Source organism: Protobothrops mucrosquamatus, unplaced genomic scaffold, assembly GCF_001527695.2.
Source record: "Protobothrops mucrosquamatus isolate PMUCROS unplaced genomic scaffold, P.Mucros_1.0 scaffold_19, whole genome shotgun sequence".
In the NCBI taxonomy this organism is placed as follows: domain Eukaryota; kingdom Metazoa; phylum Chordata; class Lepidosauria; order Squamata; family Viperidae; genus Protobothrops; species Protobothrops mucrosquamatus.
Window position 1 is genome coordinate 1,438,732 of NW_015386095.1, and position 21,423 is coordinate 1,460,154.

At 37.6% G+C, this 21,423-nt stretch overlaps 2 protein-coding genes across 3 annotated transcripts in view; one reads left to right on the forward strand and one right to left on the reverse strand.

The window, feature by feature from the left end:
• Window positions 1–348: 348 nt before the first annotated feature.
• On the reverse strand, window positions 349–10,520 carry TXNDC9 (thioredoxin domain containing 9). Of its 2 annotated transcripts, none has more exons than XM_015831480.1 (5): window positions 10,505–10,520; window positions 7,250–7,471; window positions 5,760–5,878; window positions 4,289–4,543; window positions 349–1,991 (listed from the first exon to the last, which is right to left on the reverse strand). In XM_015831480.1, exons 2-5 carry the CDS (start codon window positions 7,436–7,438, stop codon window positions 1,874–1,876), a joined length of 681 nt encoding a protein of 226 aa, XP_015686966.1. In that variant the 5' UTR covers window positions 7,439–7,471; window positions 10,505–10,520; the 3' UTR covers window positions 349–1,873. The 2 variants fall into 2 exon arrangements, with proteins under 2 accessions (XP_015686966.1, XP_015686956.1); XM_015831470.1 differs by lacking the exon at window positions 10,505–10,520 and adding an exon at window positions 9,995–10,170.
• Window positions 10,521–10,772: 252 nt separating this feature from the next.
• The window catches only part of EIF5B (eukaryotic translation initiation factor 5B), a 36,423-nt gene continuing 25,772 nt past the window's right edge, over window positions 10,773–21,423 (forward strand). The window contains exon 1 of the mRNA XM_015831491.1: window positions 10,773–10,960. Within this exon, the coding sequence (XP_015686977.1) occupies window positions 10,926–10,960 (35 nt within the window). The 5' untranslated portion in view covers window positions 10,773–10,925. The remainder of the gene's footprint in view (window positions 10,961–21,423) is intronic.

Genomic DNA, 21,423 nt, shown 5'->3' on the forward strand with positions numbered 1-21,423 from the left:
TATTGAAACAAAATTTAAAATGCAGGGAAGCACTACTGCCTAATATCCAGGAGCTTTCTTCTTAATTCTAGATAAATAATCATGCAATGGTATCAGAAGCAGTGTACAGGGTACTTAAGACTATAGACGAAATCTAACTCTGCAAAGTTCTTAACTACGGATATTGTGGAAGGGGCATTTTTACAGATAAGATACTTGCAAGTTAAAAGATTAGCAAAAAGCAAAATGTGGAAGACATGTCAATTATTAGATTGTGCTATATTGACTACTGTAGAATCCACATCTCCAGAGAAGCAAGCACTGTCCCTGGACAGGACCAGATCATTCCTTTTCCAAATGGCAAATGGCAATAGATGTATTTAACCTACCAGGTTAATATTCCAAGCCATGCCTCTTTTACTTTTTTGTTGTAATAAGCCTCATCCATAATTATAAAAAGAGCAAATTGAGAAAAATGAAGTAATTTCTAAGGAGGCATAAAACATTTTAAGATTATAGTACTTGGAGTACTATTTTAATGTAATGTAATTGAACACTACAAAACCAACATTATTAAGGATTAATATCAACCTTTTAAGCCAGTTAAGTTTTATAACTATTCTGGAAACTATGTTATAAAATGAGAGTCAGATGCCCTTACTATAAACTATACCCATCCAGGTGACTCACATTCAAACCTGTCTTCCTAGCTGAAAGCCATGTTTTAGTTATTTCTCTCCTACTGTATCCCTGCCCTGTGGCTATCCTCATGAACTTATGCTTTATTTCTGTGATTTGAGAAATCCATGGTTTCCATCCAACATTTGAAGAAAGCAAACTAAAGCTTAAATGTGATTCCAAAACTGTGGCATGATTTTACTTGTGGCTTGTATATTACCTCCATTTGCCCCTCACCTACAAAATGTCTTTATCTTTCATAGAAGAAAATATAAAGAAACTTAAATCTCATTTTCTTTCCTCTTGGGAAGATAGTTGCAGTAATCTTGTGCCCAACAGTGACTGTTATTTGATTGGCTGCCAATTGAATGGAAAGTTCCCATACTTGCTTTAGTCTGTGCTTTTTAAGTTCCTGTGAGATTTAATTTTTCTTCTAAGATGAGATAAAATGTAATAATTTGCAGGTGGAGGACATTTACATGTGATATATAGGAAAATATTCTTTTACCTACCAGGCTATTAATATTTACCTACAGGATTGTTAATATTTCAAAAAGATGAACCAGGAAATATATATATTACTGAAGAACAACAGTGCAAGATATTGTATTAAATTGTATTTGTATCAGTTTAAAAATTTCAATTTTTCCTGTTTTTCCTTTGTTTTAAAAAATATAAGCTGTCCTTCAAGCCTTGGAATTTTAGTTCAGTATATTTGTCATGTAATATTTATTGCTAATTCAGCTCTAACATGCAGTGTACACAGCTGGCAGACTTAAAGAAAAACTACAGGAATTTTATAATATGTAGTGCAATGAAGTTAAGAGTACGCAAAGTCACACTCATGGTATTATTAGAATGACTTTTATTAATGCACTACTTCAAGAATAGTTTAAATAACAATTCTTGACAGAAGTCCTTCATTAATACCTTAATGATAAATGGTATAAATTTTAAGATGCAAGTTAAGAGAGCTATTGTTAAATTAATAAAATATTGAAAGTCACCTCTCATATTACATAGTTCAAAAGGGTTCAAATTTCTTTATGAAGAAATTATTTTCTAAGAGGAAGATTTCCTTTCATGAGCTCTATAAAACTGTTAGAAAATGAGTGTGATGTGCAAATGTTCTGAAAGCAAACAACTGTATAAAACATTCCTAAAAATGTATCAAACATAAAAGAAAAATGGTTTACAAATATTTGTATCATGAATTCTAATCATCATCAGAATCTGAATCATATTTCTTTCCTCTGATTGTTTTCTTATCCAATTTTGTGAAAGAGGTTCCAAACTTCTTTTGGCTTTGGAAAGGCGGCTCCATTAAGTTGCCACTAAAAAAAGAAGAAATTACTAATAATGTAAACATCGAGCAAAACACAAATTGGAAATACAATTGTCTGAAGCCAATTCCCCCTGCCCTTTTGTCATTACATCAAAACAAGGATGCATTATTTTGCTTCATGAACCTCTTAGGATTATAGTAAACATTTTTAACAATTATGTGATTAAAAACACAAGCAATGCCCGGCTGGATTGGTTGCCTAGCTCACAATCAATTGGTCCACACAGTGGCCAACCAGCTGTACAAGGAAGCCCATTAGTTTCAACAGATGGCTTTCAGAGATAGCACTTAGCAATAGCAAAAGCACTTAGATTTATATACCGCTTCACAGTGCTTTACAGCCCTAAGTGGTAGTGTGAAGAGATAGTCACACTGCTATCAAGGTTAACAACACTTGATCCCCATGACTTCAATGTATTGATCCAACTCTTTTTTGAAGCCAGCCAAACTGATAATCAACAATATACAGGTAGTCCTTGACTTAGGACCATAATTGACTCAAGATTTCTGTTAAATGAGTTTTGCCCTGTTTTATGACCTTTCCTGCTTCAGTTGTTAAGTGAATCACTGCAGTTGATAAGTTAGTAATCCGGTTGTTAAGTGAATCTGGCTTCCCCATTGACTTTGTTTGTCAGAAGGTAGCAAAAGGTGACTTGGGACATGACCTTGGGAGATGACCTTGGGATGCAACAATGGTCATAAATATGAACCAGTTGCCAAGCATCTGAATTTTAATCATATGATCATAGGGATGCTGCAAAGTTCATAACTGTGGGAAACGATCATAAGTCACTGTTTTCAGTTTCACTACAATTTTGAATGGTCATTAAATGAACTGTTGTAAGTTGAGGATTACCTGCATTGCAATAGTAGCAATAGCACTTAGATTTATATACCGCTTCATACTGCTTTGCAGCCCTCTCTAAGAGGTTTACAGAGTCAGCATATTGCCCCCAACAATCTGAGTCCTCATTTTACTGACTTTGGAAGGATGGAAAGCTGAGTCAATCTTGAGCCGGTCAGGATTGAACTGCTGGCTGTTGGCAGAGTTAGCCTGCAAAACTGCATTCTAATCATTGCATCATCATGGCTCTTTATATCTTGTGGTAATGAACTTCAAAATTTAATTAGCAAAAGTATACTTATCCCTTGCATTTTTCTTATAAGATGGCACCTAGAAACTAGTTACATTTTTGTTTGGGGACTGTTATCGCTGTTATCTTGTAGTAGATTAGGGAAGGATATTAGAAATTTGTAATAGTAATTAGAATGTTTGACAACTGAGATTGATTTGAAAATCAAGGTGGATGAGGAAAAGTTGAATGTGGTTGGATTGATGGTTGAAAAATGGAGATAGCAGGCAAAAGAACAGGATACTGAACAGAGAAAAAAAAACGTGAATGGAAAGAACACTGAAACTGAAAAAGGAACTTGATTGGTGGCTAACCCAGTGACATTCAAACTCAAGATTGTTCCCAGAAAATGAAAGAGAGCAAGAAACATAGCAGAATATTCAAGTGACTGGACATTTAATCAGAATGATTGTGATTTGAGATAGTCCCAGTATTAGTTCTGGACAAATAGTTTAGGACTCTCTTCCTAAAAGGAGTTGGTCTGAAATTTTGGGTTATTTTGATAGTTGCTAGTGGAATAACAGATGGGAACCTGAACTAGCCTTACCTAGCTAAGGCTAGTGAAACAGTTGTGGTCATATTTGAACTAGGATGCTTTGTCCAGAAACTGCTAGGCTACCTTTGGAAACCATTCGAAAGCTACATCCAGATTATGAATGGCTGCTATGAAAATATTACACATATTTTCCAGTTGGTGCATTGGTTATCAATAGGCTGCCAAGTGCAGTTCAAATAATTGGTTTTGACTTATATATCTTGGCTCCAGGGTACCTTAGGGACCATTTCCTCTAATGGAAGCTATCTGGTACATCTATGCATGAAGGGTCTTCTCCCTTGTAGTCTTCAGTGAATGTAGATCTGAATGCTGGCCTATAGTATAGGGTCTCTGTATTCTGTCATATCTTGTATTGGATATATACATATGAACTACACATACATAAAAATATATAAAACGTATATATTTTATAAAATGTACAAAATATTTGTGATACATTAGTAAAAAACCATAAATCAGGAAAGCAGAAACCATTAGCCTCAAAAATGATGATTTAATTTAATATCAATTTCACTACTTTGTCAGGAAGATAATTTTTATATTAAGAGTATTATATAACAGTGTATCAGCTACTGTTGTAAGATTCATTTTATTTACCTGTAGTTGATGATATCTGAGTAACCCAATCTCCATTCTAAAGTCTCTGTGGTGAACTCATCTGTGTTGCCAAGATCAGTAAATCCAACCACATAATCTTGAGTTTTTCCATCTTTTACTAGTGCTAATGTGGGAATTATCTTGATGTGAAGTCTCTCACAAAGAAATGGTGATTTTTCAGCATTTAACTTGATAAACTTAGTCTCAATATGCTTTTTTGCAAGTATTGTTAAGTGCTTATCTAATATTAAGCATCTGAGGAAAAATAAAAACATTTAACACATTAAATAGTGAAATCTGAAGTCACTTTTTGCTTTCTAGCTCAAGTAAAGCTGTGCAAAGCAATTGCAGTGTGTTTTCATGTTTCTGCATACATAGTTGCTTCACCAGCAGCAACAGCTGAAATGTTTTCTCCACATATATGCATATAAATGCAGAAATGTCCTGGGAAGCCCTTTGAATGAACCAAGTGAATATGGTTGTTTTAACATTTTCAAGACGGGCACTTCAGGAAGACCCCTTCAAATGCTTTGCACCACCTAAAAACACCACAAGTGCTATTTTAGTCATTTTCCCATGCCAATGATAATATAGTCATAGAATCAAAGTTAAAATGGTCTTATATGTAATCTAATCCAACCCCCTTTTCAGCAAAGGAATTTATTAAACCATCCCTGAAAGTTGTCATTCTGTTTGAAAACGAGTGAAACAAGGTCCATTATTGTTTTAGGTACAGTATTCTGCTACTTAAGACCTCTTACCTTCAGGAAAATGTTCCTTATACAGATATAAATAAATATTAAAATCAGCAGGTAGATATCAAGCACATACCCAAAATTTATTTTACAACTTCCCTTAATTTTGCCTTTGGGAGCTGATACTGTGAAAAATGCAATAATTGGATCTGAAAGTTATCTCAGATCATTGCCATCAGAACTTTGAGATAAATCTTTCAGATAATTGTCCTTAGAATCACTGAATTGTTTCTTATCTTCAACAAACTATTATCAACTTCCTTGATTATGGTTTGGCATGATATGGAGAACCAATATATTATAGTTATTCAACAAACAACAGCTAAACAAAATACCATATTGTGAATGCAGTTACAATTATGATTAGAAACTTGTAGCTAGTTTCATAAAGGGCTCCTAAATTTAAAAATATGGCAATTCTATGCATTAACCAGAAAGGAATTTCAACTTAACAATGAGATTTATTTCCGAATAACCACTATAGTGTTAATCATATTTAACTGGAACAATAACAACAGACAGTTGCAGTTCAGCCGACTCTGATTTATGTTTTTATTGAGAAATAATGGTTCTTTCCATGCCTACGTTATAAGATGAACATTGATTCACTTTAAGAGATTAAATTGCTAAAAAGATACACTAACTCAGTCAGTACTAGGAAAAGAGTTTCCAAATTTTCTGAGATCTCTTCAACAACTGATTTTAGCAAAGATTACCTCAAGGTTGTATCTCTATAAAAATGACAGACCACATTTTTGCTCCCTTTCACTTCTTGAAAAAATTCTCGCTCACTGGGGATTTCTCGGTATTCTCCATGTCCTTTTGAAAGCCATTCCTATTAATAAGAATACAAAGTTTTATACTTGATGCCATGAAAGAAATCATTCTTTGAAATGTTGCACATAAGATTATAATTCTACAATTATTCTGTGAGGAAACGTTCTACTATGTCTAACCATCTGATGAATCCAAATCCCAACTTCAAAGTTGCATTGTTGGTAATTTTAGCATTTCTGATTTGCTTTGAAGTTGGTAAATGTTAGTTCCAAAATGAATCATATATTTAAATAAAAAGCACTTCAACATTTATTATAAATCATTTCCAAAACTAAAAAGACTAGAACAGAAAGTGTGCATTCCAAAAAACAATGTTTTAATGGTTAATACTCTAATATGAAGTAAATTCCCAGTGGAATCATGCGCATATTTGTTCCAACCTATCCGCCAATTATATTCAGGAATTATATAGGGCTGCAACCATTGTGTATTCATACAGTAATTTAATTAGTCACAAATATCTGTATTCCAAATATCACTTCCACCCTAAAATTCTTGAAGCCATTCTAGTGATATAGGAACTGCAATTACTTAGTTTGTATTTGAGTTACATTGCAAATGTAAATTATATCAAATTCACTTTTTCACTTCATCTTTATTTTTAAAACTGTGGCCTCCTGCATACTACTCAAGCTCAAGGGTAACCATTTGGCTCCCAAAAACTGTTCATGCATTTTTAGCAGAAAAAACTCAATCCAGCCTTTCATAAAGATTTTCAACTACACTTGTGTATATCCCTGAGTTTTTTTATATCACAACACTTATTGATGTTGATAATTGTAATGACTCAGGAAGACTTAAGATATGTATAGACTGGTGTATTTGGGCACAATAAGATATTATTATATTGTTTTTCATCCACTATATGGAAAATAATGAAAGGACAATTTTGGCTTTGGCAGGAATTGTTAAACACTTGAAGAATCTGTCAGCCAATGTCAAAAGAATTCAAGAAGCTAGAATGTTATAGTAGCTAGTCTGATGCCTAACTACAGGGAATCAGATAGTCTAAGTTGTACTAAGTCAATAGGGGTTTCTCCCAATGTGCATAGGACTGTATCCTGAGGCAATTCATATTTGTATATTTCACTAAATCTGTTAAAATACTTTAGATTAAATTTGCAAAGGTTGATTGTAAGGCTGTAATAATAAACATATGAATGTTGACTAAAGCCCTCAAATTTTAATGGAATTTACTATTTTAATTTCACTTCATCTCAAATCCCTGTAACTGGAAGCAAGCTAACATTTTGTTAACTTCATCTCTTTATGTGTTAGTGGAATAAGAGTGGCCTAGTTTGTAGAGATACTTCAAGATTCTGAATGCAATACAGGAGAAGGGATTTGGGCCCTTATATTTGTCAGTTACCTGTTTTTGTTGCTGACCTTTCTTGAGTGCTTCAAGCCTTTTTTGTTTGAGACGTTCCAGTTCATCTTCATCCATTTGGTCCATTTTTTGCATTTCAGCATCAAGCTGTTCTTCTACAATGTTAGCTGTCTGAAGCATCTGAGCTTCCAGGGCTTTAGAAAATACGTCAACGGAAGTATCTGCATCCATTTTCTTTTCAAATTAGCAGCAGACACATTAAACCTGAAAAATGAAGCAGATTTTAAGTTAGAACCAAACAGAACAGAAAAGATAATTATTACAATAACAATTGTATATGTGGCGTTGTAGAAATATCAATGGAATTTAAAAGCAGATTCATCACAGAGATAAAAATATGTAATTGAAAACTGACTGCAGTTAACTCTTTCACTTTAGTTAAATAGTGGTCACTTGATAGAAGGATTGTTGAAAACATACTTTTTGTTCTGATTATTTGGTTTAGGTCTTGTACAGGGGAGGGGAGTTGTCATACAGGAACAGACATTGATATCTGAACCATTTTTATTATTAGTCAGCATTTTAAATATATCTTAAGTGAGGATTACTGAACTAGAATTCTAATTTGGTACTCTTGGGATGAGAAATTCTGTAGTAAATTTCTGTTATAAAATTCTCATACTTTGCAGTGTTATGGAGGTCCATTTCTACTTTATAATGGGCAACATTCCCTTGAAACTGTTAAGTAGATAGGAAAACATATAGTACAAAATTTAAAGTCGATCTGGATCAAATCAGTGTTAGAATAATTTCAGAATCTGCTTTGATAAATTATCAATCATTAATACTATACTCTAATTACAGAATTGGGTTCAGAATGAATTCATTCTGAATATATAATTCTGAAAACACATAGAGTGGGAAATTATGACTTCATTTTTATTCTCTTTAAGCACAAATAAAAGGCAAGTCTCTCTCTCCAAAGAAAAAGAAGAGTAATCATGGGCTGGGAGAAAAGAAATCAGTCTGTTTTTCCATTATCAGATCACTGATGAGGAAGAGCAAAATTTCAGAGAGGCAAAGATACTATCTGGACCATGGAAGTAAGCCTTTTTTTTGAGATCAATGCCCACTTTGCCATTGTTGATAAATAGATATTCCTTTCTGATGGAATCTAATTCTACCTTTAACAATGACTAACCTGGATTCCAGTTTAGACATAAGCATGTAGTAACAGGACTTGAAATATATTAAATAGCATTGGATTGTCTAATGAAAATGTTAACTAGTACACTTGTTCAGTAAATATTCTTGAAAAAATCCTAAAATAATACAGAATGCTCTCTTGAAAAGAAAAAGAATCATGTAGCATACAGACAAGAAAACAGTATCAGAAATGAAAGAAGATTTCATGTGGCATTAACATAACACCTCAGCAAAATAATCTGTTTGGAGGTAAGTTATCAAATATATAAAGATCCCCGAGCTAACACGTTGATAAGAATAGCAAAATGATTGCTTCTCAATTTTATCTTATAATAATGAATTGTGATACTAATACAATATACAGTATTAGTGTTGCTAAATTAGGCAAAAGCCTACATCAAAACAATACAGGTAGTCCTCAACTTATGACAATTGAGCCCAAAATTTATGTTGCTAAGTGAGAAATTTGTTAAGTGAGTTTTGCTCCATTTTATGACATTTGTTAAATGAATCACTGCAGTTGTGAAAAATGGTCCTAAGTCACTTTTTTCAGTGCCAATGTAAATTCGAATGGTCACTAAGCAACGTGTTCTAAGTCAAGGACAACCTGTAGGCACACAAAGATGCTTTATTGCATCCAAAATATTCATGTTTGGATTCAGGATAAATCTCCTGTATACTACAAGAAAATAGCAATTCTTAAATGTATGTCTTTTACTCTAGAAAAGAAATTCAGCAAAGCAACATATTATAAACCTTTTTTCAGAAATATAAGCTATTTTAATCATACATTAAATTATAAATATCTCTCATAGTAGGCACAATCTTGGAAAAGGTATTCTTCATAACACAAGTACATCTGTTGAATTGATACTTATTAACTATAATTTTCATAACCCACTTTTAACAATGAAAAATAGAGGGGAAAACATCCACCTATTCTGCTTTGCGCTCAGTGTCCCATCTACAATTTAACAACATAAAGATTTTGAGTGATCTTCGTAGCTTAGTATTTTTTTTTCATACATGGATGTCACAAAAATAGTCAGGATAGGTGTTTTGTGAACCCCATTAAATTCTGTAAAATATATTTAATTAAGATCAATAAATAATGGAGCAAGAGCCAAAGTTAATTATACTCTACTTTAAAGGTTAAGTATTGATGACATCATACTTCATATTCTGGAAATATGATTTCAGTTAAGAAGATCTGAAATATCAGATGTTGTAAAAACAAAACATGCTGCTGAGATCACCTTTTGTTTAACTTCTGCAACGGTTTTAATGTTAATGTACAGAGTTCCCATCACTAACATCTGCTTTTATTTTCCCAACACGAAGAATAATTGCAGGAGAGGCCGGGTGTGAAAAGGCAATTTCTGATAGAGAGGGTAAGGAAAATATACTTATCCACCCAGAGCTGAAACCTAAGTCTAAAACCAACAGAGATGCATCCAACCCACTCCTTGTCTACATCATCATCAGCAAGTCTTTCCAAAAGAAATATGATATAAACACCGTTTATTTGTACTGTTTCGAGACCCAGGCAACCAAACAGTAACGTTTCGGCTCGATACTTACTAGTTAGAAATCGAAAGGCCACAAAGGAACGTAGAAGAACCACACAAATGTCTCCCTGAGCCTCTCGTCACCCAACTGGCTTCACAAAGGAGCCCCGAAAGGACCCCGACGTCCCACGCGTTTTTGCCCAGTAAGTGAACCTGGTCGCCCACCGGGAGTCCCGCGCATGCGCCTTTAGCCTCATCGACGCGTCCTGAAGACGTTTATTGTTGACGCAGCAGTTACCTGTCAAGAAGTGGCGAACTTTTTGCACTTGCGTCGTGCGCATACCCTTTTCTGAATGAATGTGAGAGCGAGAGGGGGTTGGTTCGCGGCTGTACGTTCACGTTAATTAACGATTAATAAGAAAAGTCTTTGTTGCGTGAGGGGGATTCATAACAAAAAGCAATGCTTCACACAGCGCATACCACTCCTGAGTCGCGCTAATTCCGTTAGCTTGTAATAAGCCACACGAGACCTTGCAACCCCCAACGCCTGGGTGCCCCCATCTCGATAACACTCAGATCCCACCTTCAGCCTTCGGAAGGGCCCTCAGCGAAGGGTGGCGCATTAGCGGGGCCTTTTCGCTGCTGAGGGGCGAGGTGGTGAACGCTCTCGGTGCCCCCCCCCCCCGGTCGTTCAAGGGACGGACGCGCCTCTTGAATGCGGGCCCAACTCACGCAGTTGGCTGCTGTTCGTCCTCCGTCCAGAGGAGGCGGTCGCCGCAGCCGGAAGCTCCTGGCGAGGCGACCTGCTTTTTCTGCGCGCCGCTTCCCCGCCTGCTGCGTGCCGGGGGCCAGAGGTGAGGCGCCTGCGCGCATCGGCTGCTGCCGAGTGGAGGGTTCGCGTTGGCCTCTCACCATATGTGCCCTCTCGCGTGTGGAGGCAGCTGGCTGGGCCTTGCGCAAGGAGAGCGAGCGAGAGAGCCAGCCCCGAAGAGACGGTTGGAACCATGGGCAAAAAACAGAAAAACAAGAGCGAGGACAGGTACCCAGAGCCCTGGACGTGGCCTGGGTGGGAGGGAAGCGGGAATAATCGGTCGCTGCCGGCCCAGTGGTAGCCCTGCGTTTCTTCTCCTTCCACCACACTGAGACAGGCTGCGCGGAGGGAGTCAAGGAATGTGAGGCAGCTCTTTCACTCGGAGGCCGCGACAGTTCGGGCCAGAGGCTCGCGTGCCTCCTTTCTTACCCTGACGTGTGAAAGATTGGGACGGGGGACAATATATATCGACCTTTGTGGGACTTTCATGGCTGGACTGCTTACATTTGAGGACTCATTCAGTACTTGTTTGCCTATTCATTAACAGGCGCTGTTAGTCATATTTCCTTCGCATTTATTTTAGGTGTGTAAGTTTTTCTGCTCGACTCCCTCGTGTGACTTCTAGGTGCAGCAGTCGCTTTTCCAGTTAGGAGAGGTAGAGTTATTTAAAGGCCTTGTCAAATTTGGGGGAACTGAAGGCCTGGGCTTCCAGAGATATATGTTTGGCCTTTAGCTCAAATCCGATGTGAGAAACTTACTGATAAACAGGTTAAACGAGATCAAGACAATTCCTTGTAACACTACTTGTTGAAGATAATCACAATTTACTCTTGATGAAACTGAATTTTCTTAAGTTGGCTATCTTAGGGAAAGCTTTCTGGCCCAAATGGCCTTCGTTTCAAAAAGAATACAGTGGTACGAACAATTAAGGGTTTTGCTCTTGCGGTTCTTGTAAAAGAAGGGGCTTTTTGCCTCACCTATCTGTACTATTGACCCCTGACTTACTGCAATTCTCATCAGAGTTTCATACTTGCCTAGTTTCTTGTAGTTGTTGGAACCTTCAACATTTAGAGCACCAGTAAATTCTGTATGATTATTTCTGTATGATTATTAGTGGTTATTAACTACTAGCCATAAATTTTCCCAGTCTTGAAATTAAATATTGAATCCTACTAGCTCCCTAAGATAATATGGAAAGAATCAGTTGGTTATTGTAAACACTTAAAACATGATCTAAACGCTGATGAAATAGCCTACTATGGTTACATATGCAAGCATCATACTTGAAACAGAAGAAGGTAATACATAGGAAAATATAAGAACAGGATATAATAGGACAAAGTCCTGTGTTTTTCAAAAACTGCTGAGTAAAGTGATGTTTTGACTCAGTCATTTTAATCCTAAGAAGAAAATAGGGAGGAGAGAAATGGTCACCCATACAGTTTTTTTCATCTTGGTATGTATTTAATTGCTACTTTGTTACTGTCAGAACCAGAAATATACAATTACTAGAGAGCACTGGTTTGTTACTTGTCTTTATGGTATCAAAGAAAATTCAGCAAGACTTTTGAGAAATATGTGATACCATTCTCCTGGAGATTAAAGAGGATGTAAAGGCTATAAATACTGTAAGCATTAGCTTAGATATGACAGAGAACAGAATAGCTTACTGGAAAATGTTATGAAGTTAACCATTATATCTCTAATTAATTTACTAAATCCTATTGAGATTCAACAGTGCAAAATAATGGCCCTTGTATCTGTTGCTAGCTCATTTGACAAGAACTTTATGGAAGCCCTAATCAGACAGTGTCAGCTTTGCATGAAATATATCAATTTGAGGGCTCATTACATTCCAGTTTATTTTTTTGTTATAACTACTCAGCCTCAGATTTCCTGTGAGGAATAAATTTTTATAAAATATTTAAATTGCTCAAGTAAGACTGAGGTGAGAGCCAATTTGGTATAATGGTTAAGTAACAATGAGAACTATGACTTCTAATTCTGCCTTAGGCACCAGGGACTTTGGGTCAGTCTGGGTGACTTTGGGCCAGTCACTCTTTTTTAGCTTAGGAAGCAGGCAATGGCAAACCACTTCCAAACTCTTGCCAAGAAAACTATAGGGACTCATCCAGGCACTTGCCAGGAGTCAACATTGACTTGAAGGCAGATGTACACAATAGGCTGAGAAGACAAAAAGAATCATGACGGTTTTCTCAGATTATACCATAGAGGTTCACCGGCACAGAGAAATACTAACTTGAACTTGAAATAGTTCTTGAGAAAAATCTAAAATGATCAACTGACACTGAAAATCATTTCATAACTGTGGGGAGTCTAAAATATATCTCGCCTCTAAATTCCTATTAAAAGTTGATTTTTTTTGAAATGTTATTGTGCATTATTTTTAACTATCCCAAAGATGCTTTTTTCACGAGGCAACTGGACTTTCTTGCTTTTTGGATGAGAAGCGAAACGCCTTCAAAGAAAAAGCAAGAAAGTCCAGTTGCCTCATGAAAAAAACATCTTTGGGATAACTATCGGCACTACATAGTTAAACCCAAAACTAAATTCCCTTCCCCCCCACACACAAAGTAACAAAGTGCAATTCCCACCCCCAATGAGCTGTCATAAATCACATTCTCCAATTAGCTTAAAACGCGGGAGCTGCAGCATTATTGTGGCTAGTTGAGTTTTCATTCCAATCCCCCCCTTCTACACCTGATTTCTAAATACCAGAAAAAGCATATTAAAGAAGAAGAGAAAATGGCTGCATTTTCATCAGTTGTCAGAGCGGGAACATTCAATGTTAGCAGCATTGACACGGTGCTTCAGTGATACTAATTTATGTGGCAAAAATTTTAAAGCTTTTAAGTGATAAGGTTATATTTAGCATTCTGAAAAATAAAACTTTTATTAAGCAAAAGGTAGAGGTGATTTTTTTTCGTATTAACAGTTTTCAACTGTATTCAACACTTTGATAATGAAAAGCTGTTGAAATATTTTTTCAGGGTCTTATCACATATATTTATAGAACAATAATTGAGTAAAGTTAAATTCTTAGAGGAGCAGGTTAAAGAATGATTATATATTTCCTTACATAGATCTTTGATATCTGCTAAATATGAATTTAATAAATTAAACATGAACTTAATCCTTTTAAAGGATTTTTATTAGATTACACTGCATTTTATTAGATATTAAAAGAAAAAGGGATAGAATTCTCTTAGGCTTTTAGACTCAAAAAACAAGCAATAAAATATACTATCCACTTGGGACACAAATGTGAAAGTATATACAATTCTAGATTATTATTTGACAATTTATTGCATTTTTTAGAATATTTTGTAGTTCTTCGTCAGTAGGAGATATAGTTTTTTTTACAGAAAGATTGCTACATTTATTGGATCAGAACAATAATCTTTATCAATTTACTTCAAGAAATTGTGTATATAATTAAACTTATGATGTTAGGAAAGATGCCTGACTTTGATTATGATGAAATAGATATAAAAATATGTTGCTCTTTTATCTCCTATTTTATTGGATGTATATGCTACAGTTTTTTCAAATGGATTCTTCCTAACTTTGATTTTGAAGCATTTAGGGTTGTTGTTTTTTTGAAGAACATGTCCTGTGTTTCAAAAACAGACAAGGAATTCCAGGTAGAATGATTTATTATCTTAGAGCAAACTTCCCAGTTTAGAATTTTCTTCAATTATTGTCTCATTCCATCCCTATCCCACCTCCTTTTCTTTTACCCTGTTGAACTTTCTTAAGTATAAGGGCTTACATTGGAATTATTTCAAACATCTTTATGTCATATTTATCTGAGAAAGCTAAACAATACATATTCTGAGGTTTTTCTAATGCAAATGCCTATTACAGAAGATGCTTGCTAGATATATTCTGTGATAATTTTTAACTATATGTTACTGGAGAAAGAGTAGAAGTTGATGTGATTTTATACATTGCAAAAACTAAAGACAACAACTAAGTGACTTTGGCTGATCTTGAGAAGCTAAGCAGTTTGGTCTTGTTTAGTACTTGACTACCAGAACGCCTTGGGCTGGAAAAGCAAAAAAAGCACTCTGGAAAAAGACTACACTGTTGCCAAGAAAAGTATAAAGATTGTCAAAAAATTACCAGGAGCTCAAATGAGCCTTTATTTTAAGCTGCAGATAATATAATATCCAATCATACTACTTGATAAGATAGAAAAATGTGGATTAGACAGCATCACCACCAGATGGATTCGTAGCTGGCTGGCCGGCTGTACTCAGCGTGTAGTCCTCAATGGAACTGTGTGTACATGGAGGAAAGTGTGTAGTCGGGTGCCCCAGGGCTCTGTTCTGGGCCCAGTGGTCTTCAACATCTTCATCAACGATTTGGATGAGGGGACAGATGGGGAACTCATCAAATTTGCAGACGACACCAAGCTGGCAGGAATAGCCAACACTCCAGAAGATAGGCTTAAGATACAGAAGGAGCTTGACAGGCTTGAACATTGGGCGCTATCTAACAAAATGAAATTCAATGGTGAAAAAGTAAGGTTCTACATTTAGGCAAGAAAAACCAAATGCACAGGTATAGTATAGGTCAGTGATGCCGAATCTTTTAGAGACTGAGTCCCCAGACTGCAACTCGTGAGCCCTGCAGCTCTTCCGAGGGGGGAGGAGGAGAGTGGGGAGGGGCTATGCTGGGATTGGGGCTCCCTGTGCCCTCCGTTGCCCGCCTGTGCTCTTCTGCCGCAGATGCCGCGGCTCCGCTTACCTGGCAGGGCAGGGGCACGCTTGCACATGGTGATGCACGTAGGGCTGCTGCTTCGCGTGCCTGGGCTGGGCACACAGCCTCCTCACCGCTTCTTCCCCCGCGGACATAGGGAGCACCCACCCCGCCTACCACTCGTCCAAAGGCAGCTGCCACCGTCCGCACTCTCCAGCCCGTCGCCGGCCAGCCGGGTGCACCAAGCTTGGGCCTCGGGTGGATGGAGGCCAAAGGGGAGCGAGAGCCGCGGCTGCCCGGCTCCTCCGCCTGAGGATGCGTGCAGGGAGAGGCGCCGCCCGGCTTGGTAAACCGCGGTCCGCCCACAGAAGGAGGAGGGCTGGCCGGGGATGGGCTGGTGGCGGGCGCAGTGCTGCCCATGGGAAAAATCTGACCAGCCCCAGTCTGGAGGGGGGCGGAGAGGCCGAGGGAGCCCGAATGGAGGCAGGCACGGTGCTCGGGAGTAGCTGCTCTCCCCCCTCCCCCCATGCTCCCATAAAAGGGCTGGCTGGCTTTGGTATCACCTAGGGAAGCCCGGCCACGCATCTGCCCAGCGGCGCTGGCGGACCCTTCCTTCCTTCCTTCCTCCCTCCTCCCCTCCTTCCTTCCTCTCTCCCTTTCTCCAAAATCCGAACTCATGTGTCCTTCCCCCGCTAGCCTTCTGCAAAGCGCAAACGGACACCGTGTCCTACTTGTTTTCTCCAAACTCAGGTCCACCATCACTTCCAAAGGCCGTCTGCTTGCTCATTCGCTCTCTCTCGCTGCACTCCTGCCAAAACCTGTTCCTTTTATAGGTTCCCCTCTCCCCGCCCAGCTGTTCCAGCTGTTTCCGCGAGAGCGCTGCTAGATTCGGATTCCCTGTCCTCTGCAATTCCCACTAGTCAGGCTCACGAGGAATGGGGAGCATCCTCTGGTGCGCGTGCTGACAGGGCTCTGCGTGCCCAGTCTGGCATGCGTGCCATAGGTTCGCCACCACAGGTATAGGTGGTACCTTGCTCAGGGATCTTGGAGTCCTAGTGGACAATCACTTAAATATGAGCCAGCAGTGTGCTGCAGCTGCCAAAAAAGCCAACACAGTGTTAGGCTGCATTAACAGAGGGGTAGAATCAAGATCATGTTAAGTGTTAATACCACTTTACAATGCCTTGGTAAGGCCACACTTGGAATACTGCATCCAGTTTTGGTCACCACAATGTAAAAAAAATGTTGAGACTCTAGAAAGAGTACAGAGAAGCGCGACAAAGATCATCAAGGGATTGGAGGCTAAAACATATAAGGAACGGTTGCTGGAATTGGATATGTCTAGCTTAATGAAGAGAAGGACGAGGGGTGACATGATAGCAGTGTTCCAATATCTCAGGGGCTACCACAAAGAAGAGGGAGTCAAGCTATTCTCTCTCTTTTTTTTAATGTTTTATTGATTTTCTAATTTTACATTTAAGTATTTAAAAAGTAACGTGGCGGCTGAGTTAATAGATAATTAAATGACATACAAGTATCTTTAGTACAAGTCTCATTCTACCACATTAAATATTTCCTCTTTTCCCCTTAGTATTTACTGTCTCACTTTTAACTAATACAATTCTTATTATATCAATTAAATAAAAATAACATTCTTAGATTTATCAATAATGTTTAGCTTATACATATCCTGGTTATTTTAACATTCAGTCTTTATAGACAATCAATGTCCTAATTAGTTTTTCCCCATTTTTAGTTTCCCATTAATATTTAAATTTAACATTTAATATTTATAATTCTAAATTTTAATTAGCCAAAGTTCCCTTTATCACAATTCATCACAATTCATCACAAAGTCTAATATTCAGGATACACGTCTTATCTATTTGAGTGTATTCTATTTCTCACCATCTTACATCATCTAATTAATAATACAGTATAACATTCTTATTTTCTATTAATGTCCAAATGTCTTAAATTTAGTAACCAAAATTTCTCGTTTCAACATCAAATACTTCCTCTCTTTTTTTCTTAATGTCTACTATCTCATATTTAAGGTAGTACAGTTCTTATTATATCAGCTAAGTAAAAACATGTTTATTACATTTATCAATAGATTTTTAGCTTATATATATCTTAATTATTTTTACATTCAACCTTTATAAACAAATCAATATTCAAATTTAACTTTTAATATTTATACTTCCAAGTTTTAAATGACCAAAGTTTTCTTTATCTCAGTTCATAACAAAATCTAGTATTCAGAGTACACATCTTGTCTATTTGAGTATATTCTATTTTAATCCTCACTAATAAGTCAAAACCCCAATTTTCTTCAGCCTTATTCTAGCTTTCATTCTTTGCCAACTCGCCTTGCATATCCGTGCTTTTAAGTCATCAAATAGATCTCGCTCTATTATTATATATGTTGTTTGAGATAAAAGAGACCATCCAGTTGCCATTTTTTTTAGAAGGCCTAACAAATCGTCTCTCTATTTTTCCATCTCAACGTAGTTGTCCAGAAATGTTTATCTTCCCTTCAGTCTGTTCTTTTTCTTGATCCTCAGGTTTCTTCTGGTTTATATAGAAAGTCTTTTCCATTTTCAATGTTGTCAATCCCTTTTCTGGGTTTTCCGTTAACTGTGTTTGTTGATTAGTTGAATCTTCTATCATAGTATTTGATTGTTCCACTTCTATTATATTCTGTGTAGTTGATTCTTTAGTTGTAATCAAAGTTTGAGTTTGTATATCTAGGCTTACATCTTGTTCTTTTTTGTAGCTTCTCATTTCATCAGAAGCTGTAAGAATAGTTTCATAAATTGCTTTCAACATGAGAGAATCTGTTCCTGATCTTCATCCATGTTCTTTTAGTGGTGTGTCAAATTAAAAGCTTTACAACAGTGGTTCTCAACCTTTTTAATGCCGCGACCCCCAACCGGTCGTACGTCGAGGACTAAACCGGTCGTAAGTCGAGGACTAAACCGGTCGTAAGTCGAGGACTAACCGGTTGTAAGTCGAGGCCTAAACCGGTTGTAAGTCGAGGACTACCCAACCAGTCGTAAGTCGAGGACTTTCCCTGCCCGGGAGCGCCGCGCATGCGTGGTTCCGCCCCCTGCGCCGGCCGAGGCATAGCTGGCAAGCGGCAGAGACGGAGCAGGCCGACCACCAGCTGGCCCAGCTCAAGGGAGGTAAGGCACCCGCAGGAAAAGGGGAAAAAAATGGCGGACAGCCTTGCTTGGCGCCCCCCGTGAAATGGTTGATCGACCCCAAATGGGGTCGCAACCCATAGGTTGAGAACCGCTGTTTTACAATCAGAGAATGAAAATAATTTTGTCACTGAGTATAGAACACAGCTGTGCTTCTCACAGCTGATATCTGCCAAGGTTGCAAAAGTCTTATCTATAGTCTGGGCTTCAAGCCAAGTCTCTTTTAGACAATAACAAGTTGTAAAATCAGGTTTAGCCACAAGATGTCGCCCATACCATTTAAGATTTTTTTTTCAAGTCCAAAATTTTAATAATACTTTTTCCAATTTTACTTCTTTTTTGTAAGTAAAAACCCAAATCTTCAATAAGAATAAGAAATCTTTTAGTCCTCAAATTTTAGAAAGATAGAAATCCAGTTAGAATCAAGTTATTCTTTCAGCATTTTAAACTCCCCTGGATAGTCAGTCGCCGCAGTTTAATTTTATCATTTTCTATGACTTTCTCTATTTTATGATCCCACCAGTTCTTGCTTACAGGCAAATGATATTTCTTGCAGATATTCCAATGCACCATTGTTGCTACTTTGTCATGCCGTGCTTGTAGTCAGTCTGTGCGATCTTCTTGTAGCAGCTTACCAGGTGGTCCACTGTTTCTTCAGCTTCTTTGCATAGGTGGCACTTACTGTCTGTTGCTGTCTTCTCAATTTTGACTTTGTATGCATTTGTCCTTAAGGCTTGGTCTTGTGCAGCCAGAATTAGTCCCTCGGTCTCTTTCTTCAATTTTCCTGCTCTTAGCCATTGCCAGGTCTTGTTATTATCTGCTTTCCCAGCCATTTTTTTTAATGTACTGGCCATGTAGTGCTTTGTCTTCCCATGCCTCTATTCTGTTCTTCATTTGGTCTTTCTTGTAGGCCAGTCTGGTCTCTCCAGTAGTCAGTAAGCCTTCCTGATATACTAATTTCAGTGCATCTTCATCACTGTCCTTCAGATATTCTTCCAAAGCCATTTTTTCTTCTTCAATTATCTGATGTACTTGTAGCATTCCACGCCCACCTATTTGCCTTGGTAGATAAAGTCTGTCAATGTCACTGCGTGGATGAAGGGCATGATTCATTGTCATTATTTTTCTGGTCTTACTATCCATTGCTTTTAGTTCTGCTTGAGTCCAGTCCACTATTCCAGCTGTGTATCTAATGACTGGAATTGTCCAGGTGTTGATTGCCTTCATGGTATTTTCTCCATTGAGTTTGGAATTTAAGATCTTCTTCACTCTTCTGATGTATTCACCTCTAATCTTTTTCTTGACTTCAGTGTGCTTGATGTTGTCAGCTTGAAGGATACCCAAGTATTTGTAGTAATCTTCCTCATCCAGACTCTTAATGTTATTTTTGTGGGGCATCTTGATTTTTTCAGTTTTCACTATTTTTCCTTGTTTGATAGTAAGTGTGGCACATTTGTCCAAGCCAAACTCCATTGCAATATCTTGGCTATATATACAGACAGTGTTGAGCAGCGATTCTATTTCAGATGATGTTTTTCCATACAGCTTCAGATCATCCATGTAAAGGAGGTGAGATAGTCTGGCAGATGTTTTTGATGTTTGATAGCCATGTCCTGAGTTATTCAGTATTGTTGAAAGAGGAAACAGTGCAATAACAAATAGTAATGGTGATAATGAATCTCCTTGAAATATTCCTCTCTTGGTGTTAACCTCTCCCAGTCTCTCACCATTGATCTGCAACTGTCTTCCATTGTGGCATCGATCTTTGCACAAATCTGATGTTTCTACTGACTCCTGTTATTTCTAGGCACTTAATTATCCAGTCATGTGACAGAGAGTCAAATGGTTGGTCTTCCTTTTCTTGCAGTTTTCCAAGATCATTTTGTCTATTAGAAGTTGATCTTTTGTTCCTCTGCTATTGGGGCGGTTTCCTTTCTGCTCAGGTGGAAAGAGATTGTTTTCAAGTAGATGCTGTTGTAGTGCATCAGCTACCACACCAGTTAGCAATTTGAAAGTTGTTGGTAAGCAGGTAATTGGCCTTTAGTTGCCTGGTGTTGCCCCTTTTGCTGGATTTTTCATTGTAGGTTTTCCCAGTTGTTAGCCACTTTTCAATTTCTCCTCCTTGTAGTATATTGTTGAACTGCTTGGCAATGAGTGGGTATATAACAGCTAGATGTTTTAACCAAAACCCATGCAGTTCATCTTCACCTGGTGCTGACCAATTTTTGATCTTCCTTGCTCTTTTCTCTACCATTTTTGTTGTTATTACTACTTTCATTTCAACTTCTGTTTTATTTGCATCCACCTCTTTTAACCAAGCCGTATCCTTGTATTTCTTTGGGTTATCCCATATCTGCTTCCAGAACTGCAGTTTCTTCCTTGTCAGGTACTGACTGATTCATTGTAGTTTCTCCATTGATGGATTGATAGAAATGTTTCTGGTTGGATTGAAATTGGAGGTTCTGCCTACAGTTTGCAATTCGAGCTTCTGATTTTCCTGGCTATAGCTGTTATTTGCTGCTTTATTATTTCTAGTGCTTCCTTGATCTTCCTTGTTTCTAAGTGGTATTTCTTGATTAGGTGTTCTTTGGTCTTCTTGTTCTTCAGCTTCTTTTCTTTCATCTATTCTAGCTTGCTTGCATGTGATCTTAACTTGCTGATCTTATTTTCTAGTCTAACCTTCCATTTTTGTGGTGCACTGTTTGTTTGTTTTTCTTCTTTGTTGATTTTGCATCCCAGGTATTCAGTTATAACTGCAGT